Source organism: Elephas maximus, chromosome 6 (genome assembly GCF_024166365.1).
Source record: "Elephas maximus indicus isolate mEleMax1 chromosome 6, mEleMax1 primary haplotype, whole genome shotgun sequence".
Classification (NCBI taxonomy): domain Eukaryota; kingdom Metazoa; phylum Chordata; class Mammalia; order Proboscidea; family Elephantidae; genus Elephas; species Elephas maximus.
Window position 1 is genome coordinate 126,421,438 of NC_064824.1, and position 10,806 is coordinate 126,432,243.

At 36.2% G+C, this 10,806-nt stretch overlaps 1 protein-coding gene across 1 annotated transcript in view; it reads right to left on the reverse strand.

The window, feature by feature from the left end:
• LOC126078360 (putative serine protease K12H4.7) overlaps positions 1–10,579 on the reverse strand; it is a 56,279-nt gene extending 45,700 nt beyond the window's left edge. Inside the window, exons 1-2 of the mRNA XM_049888847.1 lie at positions 10,403–10,579; positions 4,719–4,903 (exon numbers count right to left, since the gene is read on the reverse strand). Of these exons, the coding sequence (XP_049744804.1) occupies positions 4,719–4,903; positions 10,403–10,579 (362 nt within the window). The remainder of the gene's footprint in view (positions 1–4,718; positions 4,904–10,402) is intronic.
• Positions 10,580–10,806: the final 227 nt, after the last annotated feature.

A 10,806-nucleotide genomic window follows, 5' to 3' on the forward strand; every position in this document is an offset into this window, starting at 1 on the left:
CTTGTCACTACCCGTATCATTTTTAACTTTTGCATTCCAATCACCAGTAATTATCAATGCTGCCTGATTGCACGTTTGATCACTTTTGGAATGTGAAAGTTGGAAGCAAAGCTGAAGGATCTGTAGTTGGAAAATGTGACCTTGGTAATAGAAACAAAGCTTGAGATTGCATAATGGGATTTTACTAGACCAATTACAAACACCTGTTTCCACCAACATATATGGTCACTATACACATGGACCATGCCAAATGGAATACACAGGAATCAAATCAACTACATCTGTGGAAAGAGACAATGGGAAAACTCAATATCATCAGTCAGAACAAGGCCAGGAGCTGACGGCCAATCAAACCATGAATTGCTCATATACAAGTTCAATTTGAAACTGAGGGAAATGAGAACAAGTCCTTCAAAGCCAAAGTGCAACCATGAGTATATCTCACCTGAATTGAGAGACCATCTCAGGGATAGAGTTCACAGGCTGAACACTAATGACCAAAGACCAGACAAGTTAAGGAATGAAACTAGAGACATCATACATAAAGAAAGCAAGAGGTAATTAGAAAGAAAACAAAGAAAAGACCAAAATTGATGTCAGAAGAGATTCTGAAATCTGTTCTTGAATGTCGAGTAGCTAAGGCAAAGGGAAGAAATCATGAAATAAAAGAGCTGAAGAGAACATTTCAAAATGCTTGAGAAGACAAAGTAATATAATGACATGTGGAAAAACCTGGAGGTAGAAAATAAAAAGAAAGAACACAGCATTTCTCAAGCTGAAAGAAGTGGTGAAAAAATTCAAACCTCAGAGTTACAATACTTAAGAATTCTACAGGTAAAATATTGAATGACGCAGGAAACATCAAAAGAAGATGGAAGGAATACACAGAGTCAGTATATCAAAAAGAATTGGTCAACATTCAACCATAGACACATACAAACTCCCTGAGGGACCGAATTGCTGGGCTGAATGCTGTGGGGATCACAGTCTCCAGTAACATCTAGCTCGATTGACATAACATAGTTTATAAAGAAAATATACTACAGTCTACTTTGGTGTGCAGCCTTACAGGTCTTAAAAGCTTGTGAGTGCCCATCTAGGATGCTCCACCGGTCCCCCCTCCCCCTTCAGGAGCAAGGAATAATGAAGAAAACTAAAGACACAAGGGAAATATTAATCCAAAGAACTAATGGACCACATCTACCATGGCTTCCACCAGAATGAGTCCAGTAAAACTGGATGTTTATTGGATACCACCACTGACTGCTCTGACAAAGATCAAAATAGAGGGTCCCAGACAGAGTTGGAAAAAAATGTAGAACAAAATTCTAACTCAAAAAGAAAGACCAGACTTGCTGGCCTGACACAGAATGGAGAAACCCTGAGAGTATGACCACCAGATACCTTCTCAGCTCAGTAATGAAGTCATTCATGAGGTTCACCATTCCACCAAAGATTGGACAGGATCATAAAACAAAATGAGACTAAAGGAGCACAGCAGCCCAGGAGAAAGGACTAGAAGGCATAAGGGAACAGGAAAGCTGGTAATAGTGGAAAAAAAAAAAAAAGAATTCAAAGGACTCAAGAAAACGAAGTAAAGTGTTATAATGATATTCGCACAGCCCTGGATATAGAAAACCAAAAGGAAAGAACAAACTCAGCATTTCTCAAGACGACAGAAATGAAAAAAAATTGAAGCCTTGAGTTGGTGTATTGAAGGTTTCTAAGAGGAAAATATTAAACAACACAGGAAGCATCAAAAAATGTAAGGAAAACATGGAGTCAGTATACCAAATAGAACTGGTCAACTTTCTACCATTTCAGAATGTAGCATATGATCAGGAGCTGATGGTACTGAGGAAGAGGATCATGCTGCACTAAAGATATTTGTGTAAAATAAGTCTCCAGGAATTGAAAGAACACCAATTGGGATATTTCAACAAACGGATGCAGTGCTGGGGAGCTCAATTGTCTATCCCAAGAAATTTGGAAGATAGCTGCCTGGTCAACGGACTGGAAGTGATCCATATTTACACCTATTTCCAAGAAAGGTAATCCAACTGAATGCGGAAATTGTCAAACAATATCACTGGTATCACAAGCAAGTAAAACTTTGCTGAAGATCATTCAAAAGTGGCTGCAGCAGTATTTCAATAGAGAACTGCTGGAAAGTCAAGCCAGGTATAGAAGAGGTCTTGGAACCAGTGATAAAGTATGCCTGACCCAAGTCATGGTGCTTTAAATCTCCTCATACAAGTGTGAAAGCTGGAAAATGAACAAGGAACACTGAAGAATTCACACCTTTGAATTGTGGTGTTGGTGAAGAATATTGAATATATCAAGGACTACCAAAAGAACGAACAAATCTGTCCTGGAAGAAGTACAACTAGAATGCTTCTTAGAAGAAATGATGGCGAGACTATGTCTCACATACTTGGACATGTTGTCAGGAGGGAACAATTCCTAGAGAAGGACATCATGCTTTGTAAAATACACGGTCAGCAGAAAAGAGAAGACCCTCAATGAGATGGATTCACACGATGGCTGAAACAATGGGCTCAAGCACAGTAATATTTGTGAGGAAGGTATAGGACTGTGTGGTGTTACGTTCTGTTGCATGCAGGGTCAATATGAGTTGGAACCAACTCACTGGCACCTAATAACAGCAAATACCCATATGATGTCATTTTTTCATCCACCAAATTGCATCAAAACTATCACATTATTACCCAGACTCCGAGAACAGTCTGGTTTTGAAAGGGCTAAAATGTCAGTGATTTGTTTGGAAAGCTTTATAAAAACACATATTAAAGTGTATTGATGCTGTTTTCCATCCTTTCTCTTTTTTTGCTACATGTAGACAAAGCGCTATTTAAACCTAAGGTTCTCAGTCATAAGAAAATTAGGTAAAATTTTTGAAATTTATTTTTCTATGATGTATCTTTCATATTATGGTTTCCTATAAACCTGGGATGCTTTTAATCCTTATTGCTAAAGAAAAAATTCTCCCTCCCCACCCCCCGCATGATGCTATAGCTAGCTGATTATGAATTTTACACTTGACAAAGGACAGAGAATATTCACAAAAAGAAACCCAGTCATCAAATTTTTAAAAATGATTAGCCCTTTCTAATATCAAAGTAACACAAATATGAGTATTTTTCCCCTCCTTTCAAACTGGCAAGATTTATTTTAGTACTCAGTGTTGGCATGGATGTGATGAGGTAGGTTCTGTCCTGTACCACTTGTGGAAGTATGGACTGGTAGAATTATTCAGAAAGCATTTTGTCCTTATGTAGTAAGTACGTCAAGAGGCAAAAATTTTACCTTGGCTCGGCATTTCTACTAAGAAGCTACAGCAGAACCTGTTAGTTTTCCCTTTATATTTACTTGCCCTTTTATCTTTACATAACCAGAGCCCTGGATTTCAGCTGGGCGCGTGGCTGCCCAGAATAAACACTGTGCCACCCCTCCAGCAAGATGTGGACTTACTGTGTAAGATCAAGGCAATGTAATATAACTGGAAAAATACAGATCAGATTTATAGGAATACTTTATTATAGATTTCACCCTACTTTCTAAAAGCAAGTTCTCAGATCCTTAGGTCCTCCCCCAATTTGCTCACTCAATGTCCAAATTCTATTGTAGTTTCTTTCTAACCCCCATCTTACTAAAATATACCACATGAAGTTAATTTGGATAACAAACATGTTATTTGCTAAAACACAAGTTATTCCATTCTTGAACAGAATTTTACTTCCTTTGACAAATTAGTAAAGAAATCTCGGATTTAAAACTATCTGTAGACTATCAAAGGGTCATTAATACACACATACAAATCAAAATTTCTACTGAAGAAATGTAAAACTGATGGAATTATTGGAGTCTCACATCACTACCAAAAGTTAAGTTGACATGCAATTCAAAAATCACATTTGTGGAGTCACTGTTAGACAGAAGCCTATGAAACCTTCAATAATTATTAGTCTGTCATGACAAAAGTTACCACTTTGACTTATAAAAAAGGTATCACTTTTCTGACACTAATTTCATCCTCAGGCTTATACGAGGCAATTCTTACTTTAACAACAATAAAAGATTCTGACATTAAATTGGATTTTTCAGAACCTTTCAAGAATTTTTAAACTTCATTCTATTTGCTTGACTTCATATAAAGAATTATTTATCATTTAAATCAAGTAAGTTAAAAATATATCTTTCTTCTGGGGAAAAAAATAGTAGTTAGCAAGAATAAGCTATTGAGGCAAAAACAGTTCTCATTCTTGTTCCTTGCTCTGCCACTGCAGGCTGAAATTTAATATAATATCCAGTTATGTTTGATGAGTGGTTTTAACAAAATGGCCACTATTTTTCCATGAGGAGGATAATTTTGATGGTATAAAATCCTCTTGGAGTAGAAAAACAAGGAAGTATGCCATTTTGTTTAAACATGTTCAGGAAAATAAAAGTTTTAAAATGAAATTATAGTACATGAGGAATACATTTTTTTAAAGGAAATTTCACATGAATCTTTTTATCAAGAATGTTGTCCCTAACCCCAACTGCTACGTAAAGTTTTTCTTTCATATCATTTGAATTTTCCAATATTCAGCTTCTTCAAAGAAGAGCATATTTAGAGTTAACATTGCCTAAAAGAAAAAGATAGAGAAAAGCAATCAGGATGAGAACAACCACAAAAAAGACAAGCTTAGACTTACCCTGTTGGTTGGCTGTGTCCATAAAACCTGTGTTCCAGAAGTAATAAGAGGGCACCCACTCTCTCAGCATATGTAACCCAGGTATTATTTATTGATATCCAGGATTCATAGACAGTCCTCGACCCTCCAATCCTCAGAAATACTGGTCCTCCAGGTTTGTAGAAGGCATCATTAATGAAATATCTCTGTGAAAGTAAAAATATTCTTGTAAGTCACTAACTCACTAGGCCTTGCAGTTTGTTTGTGGATGGCAGCATGATTTGATTTGTCAGATTTGAATTGATTCTGAGAACAACAAAAGCAACAAGTTGCTGCTGAATCAATCCCAACTCAAAGAGAGCCTATAGCGCAGAGAAGAACCTACCTATAGGATTCCAAAGAGTCCCTGGTGAATTCAAACTGCTGACCTTTTGGTTAGCTGTCATGGCTCTTAATCACTGCGCCACCAGGGTTTCCATGATTCTGAAATCCCATTTAAATCACTGTCATTGCTCAAGTCACTGTGCCTACATGCTGGACAAATTTATTTTTTGCTTTTGGTGGTAAAATAGACCCCCCCAAAAACTGGCCATTTCAACCATTATTCAAGTGTGCAATCCAGTGGTGTAAATTACATCCACAAACTGCAACCATCACTACTATTTGTTTACATTTCAAGCTCATATCTCAAATTCAAATTAAGAATGTGAGATTCCTGTTTGATTTTATACTTGTAGCTATTTTCTTCTACTCTGAAAGTTCGGGTTTCTAATATTAATATATTTATTTATTTGCTTTATGCAAATAAAATATAGTAATACACATTAGCATAACGAGAGCAATATTTAAAGGAACGCTAGTGTTGCAGTGGTTAAGTGCAAGGCTGATAACTGGAGGATTGGTGGTTCAAACCCACCAACTCCCCCTGGGGATAAATGGAAGCCAACTGGCACATCTTTCTCCTAAGGAGTGCCTGCTGGATTTGAACCACTGACCTGTCAGTTAGCAGCCTTTCCCTTAACCACTGCACCACCAGGGCACCTTTCCATAAATATTACAGTTTAGGAAACACTGAGGGGCAGTTCTTCCCTGTCCTATATGGTTGCTATGAGTTGGAATCAACATGATGGTATGCAGAAAGAACAATATTGAGAGAGCGTGGGTGACTGCAGTGCCGAGTTAGAAAGGGAGCCCACAGTAGAAAGCAGGAAAGTGCTCACACATTGCGGCAATTGAATCCAATGTCACAAAACAATTTGTGCATAAATTTTGGAATGAGAAACTAATTTTCTCTCTAAACTTTCTGCTAAAATACAATTAATAAGAGGAGTGACAGCATCATTACTGAAAACTGGTTTCTTTACCAATGTTTCTTTGTGTATGTATACCTAGAATTTACAAGAGATATAAAGTGAAAGTACTGACCTATCTAGTCACTTAAGATAATTCTCTCTAGTTAAGCCACAGATATAATAGATGATTAGCTCCTTTTTTTTTTCCATTTTATGTTCAACTTTTAATTGTTTTATTGGGAATATTTACATGGTTCCAAAGCTAAATTTGCAAATCAAAGTATATTCAGAAAAACTCTGGTCATTTTATTTCCAAAAGCTTTTATTTCTGTTTCATGTATGTAACTGTTTTTACTTTTTATTTATTCTTCCATTATTATGTAAACATCTCTCTCTCTCTGTATATATATATATATATATAATATTTCTGCTATTTCTTAGGGTGCCATTCTACAATTCTTACTCAATATAATATCATGGAGATCATTACATAACAATATATTAAGATTTTGAAATATTCCTTATTCTCTTTTACATTTTATTTTCAAGTGTACACATATATTAATAATTAAACTAGTATTCTATTGATGAATAATGGATTTATTTCCCATCTGCTCTTATTCTAAATGTTGCTGAATTCCATAATTTGTGCATATATTTTTTCATAGTTTTGCTAGTGTAACCTTGAGACAGATTCCTGAAAAAAAAAACAAAACATTGTGGTCAAGTTGATTCCTACTCATAAGCAACCCTACAGGACAGAGTAGAACTGCCCCATAGAGTTTCCAAAGAGCGTCTGGTGGATTTGAACTGCTGACATTTTGGTTAGCAGCTGTAGCTCTTAACCACTATACAACCAGGGTTCCTGAAAGAGGGTATAATTTTATTAAATACTGCTAAGTTCTCTCTATAATGGTTGCACCATTTAGCTATTCCTAACTACTATGTGTGAGAGTGCCTGTTAACCAATAGCCTAGCCAACAGAGTATATTCTCAGGCTAGAGAAAAGGTATTGAAAAGCAGTTCATAACTGTGACCAAAGCTTTTCCTAAGAATTTACAAGAACTTAAAGAAAAATCAACTCTCTGTAAAAAAAAAAAAAAAAAATCAGAACACTTAATGAAAAAAAAATAGCATAAAGAGATGAAAACTATAGTGGTCATGCTCAAAATATAAGAAGAAGGAAAAATAAGCTTGTTATAGAAATGACAATTATTTGCAGAAATAAAAAATCTAGAGGTCAAGTTAGAGAAGAATTAGAAATAAATGAAAAAGTGTTTAAATTGAATTATGAAACTAGCTGAGTGTAATTGACTACGGATACTCAACACATGTGTAACTGGTGACTTTAAAGAAGAAAAATATAGACTACGAAAATTTATATTATTAAAAAAAGGTTACGGAATAAATAGACTGCGTCTCAGGAAAAACTGGTATCAATTTGTCAGTACCAACATGTGTGTCAAAACCCAAAAACACAAACCCAATCCCGGCGAGTTCATTCCAACCCACAGTGACCCTGCAGGACAGAGTAGAACTGCCTCATAACATTTCTAAGGAGTCGATGGTGGATTCAAGCTGCAAGCTCTTAGCCGTGTGCCACCAGATCTCCAGATAAGTCCCAGGAAATTTTATTTACAGCAAAGAAAAAGAAAGGATCCTTCAGGAACTGAGGTAAAAAGTCCAAAGTAAGGAGGTATATATTTAGCTGGACTCTACATGCTACACAGCAACATGCAATGCTAGATGAGAGTTTAACTCAGGGAAGAAAACTGACATGCAAGAATTGTATATTTAACCATTGAGATATCACATAAGTGGTAAAATTCCCAGAGTGTAATTATTGTACGACCTTCTTTAATAATCCATTTTAACAAAGGAGTTGGGCGTGAAAAATTTATCTATTTATGTACAACACTAAGCCTAAAACAACTAAGAAGTTATGGTTATTAATTAGAATGAAATGTTACAAAATGTGAAAATTCGAAACATATGCTGACGAAAAGCAGGAAAATGCAGAATAGAATTTCAAACTCATGTGGAATGTAGAATTACTGGATTCATGGAGGCTGGATGAACACTTGAAATATTTCCCTTGATATGATCCTTAAACCTCAAACCAAAAATATCCCCTGAAGTCTTCTTAAAACCAAATAATAATTCAGCTTTACTACTAAAATATGTGTGCCTTGAACGCTGTGCTCTTTAAGGTCTATGTACATGGAAGAAAATTTACATAAGAAACCCTAAAGATTAGATAGGAATCTTAGGGGGCAGTGAAATTATGTTAATGGAGGAGGAATAAACCAGAAAAGGAGGGTGGGAATGCTTGCATAACTCAAAGAATGGAATCAGTGTTACTAAATGAGACCTGTAGAAACTGTTGAACTGGCTTATGTTTGACAGTTTATACTCTGAACTACAAAAAAACCCACATAAAATAAATTACAAACAAAACAAGAAACATATGGCTATAATATTGCTTACAAAATAGAAAAGCTAAGGAGCAATTTTTTTTTTTTTTTTTTAAGGAGCAAAGGTGGGAAGTTACATGCAAAAGGGAGGACCTCATCTTTTATAAAATCATAAAGAGAAGCACTAAGAATAATAATGTTTTGTCGCTGTTCCTAGGTGATGTAGAGTTAGTTCTGACTCCTAGTGACCCCATGTACTACAGAACAAAACACAGCCCTTTCCTGTGTTATCCTCACTATCATTGCTATCATTGAACACAATCATTGAACCCATTGTTGCAGTCCCTGTGTCAATCCATTCTGTTGACGACTTTGATTCTTTCACTAACCCTCTAACAAGCATGATGTCCTTCTCCAGGGACTTCTCCCTACCCATAACGTATCCAAAACAACTGTGCTGAAGCATTCCCATCCTTGCTTCTAAGGAGTGTTCTGGCTCTACTTTACTGAGACAGATTTGTTCCTTCTTCTTTGCTTTTTAACATTTTAAAGAGGCCTTTTGCAGCCAATTTGCCCCATGCAATACACACTTTGATGTCTTGACTGCTGCTTCCATGGCTGTTTACTGTGGATCCTTGTAAAATGAAATTCTTCACAACTTCAGTCTTTTCTCCGTTTGTAATGATGCTGCTTGTTGGTCTAGTTATAAGATTTTTGTTTTCTTTATATCAAAGTGTAATCCATACTGAAGGCTGTAGTCTTTGCTCTGGTCAGTATTTGCTTCAAGTCCTCTTTGCTTTTTGTAAGCAAGCTTGCGTCATCTGCAGATTATTAATGAGTCTTCCTCCATACAACCAGTCGAAATCCAGTTTATTGGAATATCTTTCTTTGTCAATTCAACTTTGGACCGTGTGAATATATAATTATGAAACAATATCAAATTTTAAAAATAATAAAGTAAAATAAGTGCACATAAATGGTATATGATTAGCACATAGCCACACTGAAAGAACCAGTTTTGAGTGATAGAGAGGTCAGTAATTAAACTGTATAGCTTAGATAGAACCAATCTCATGGACAAATAGACTGCAAATAAAATTTTTAAATTTTTTTTAGTAATTATATTGTTGGTGGCAGTGTTCGTATTATTATTCTGAGACTGCTGTGTAATATAAGGTAAAGAAAATAAGTGATTGTGTAATTATCTAAATCCATTATTCTTAATGTCCTTTTAAAATCTGGTAAATAAAGAAAATGGGTCAACCATTTATACTGTCTTTCCAATACAAATTGTGTCACCATGTAGCCAAATAATACATAATGGAAATCTCTTTTATACTCATACTCCAGCTAATAAATGAAGAATGAAGGAAATTAATATTATTATTTTGCAACCCACCCCCGTATGAATAATTAGATCTAAGCATTGGATTTCATCAATTTCTACCATTACAAGAATTAAAAAAAGAAAATTCAGGCATTTCATATGTCTACATGAAAGAACTTGCCATTATAAGGTAAACTTGCTCCTATAGATTTTTATCAATTCTATAGATCCAGCAATAGATTTGTAGAAAATTTTTGAGACCTCGAAAGCAAATAAAAAAAATCACAGAAAATTTCTCTTCATAACTTCACTGATGGCATATTACCCCAGTGAAATGTTCCGAAACTGAAAATTCAAACCTCTTGTGATAAAATCAATTCTGGTTCGTGGTGAGTGTGTGAGTGTCAGAGAAGTACTGTGCTCCATAGAGTGTTCAAGGCTGTGACCTTTCAGAATGAGATCACTAGGTCTTTCTTCCAAGGTGCTTCTAGCTGGGTTTGAACCTCCAACTTTCATGTTCGCAGTTCAGTACTTAACCATTTGCACCACCCAGGGATTGAAAACCTTCCCCATCTCTTCTATACCTCTCACACTTCTGCAGCACCCACCTCAAGACTTCAAGCTCACACCATCCCCTACCTGTCATCACGTGCCCTCATCATTATTTTTTACCTGTGGCCATAACCGTGAAGATATTTTGCTAAAATGGTCCAACTTTTGCCGGAAGGAACCAGCACGAGAAGGGTGCATCCTGTTGCTTGAATAGGAACCATGAGGCTGCCTCCAGAGAAAACTCGGAGCAGAGGAACAGAAGAGCAGCAGCAGCAGCCACCCAAGAGCTTGGGCCATGGTCGTGCTGTGGGAAGAAGTTTCCACAGTTTGGACTATTTCTACTGCAATAGCTCTCCACCCTAGTGCAAGAATGACAGGCATCAGTAGTGGATCTAGGTCCCTGGGGCTACCTGATGATCTCTCTCTCTAGAAATGTAGGTACTGCAATCTTCCCCACCTCCAGAGACTATAGGGACATTCAAGAAGAAAAAGTCAAATGGGGGAAGGGAAATGATGCCTACTAG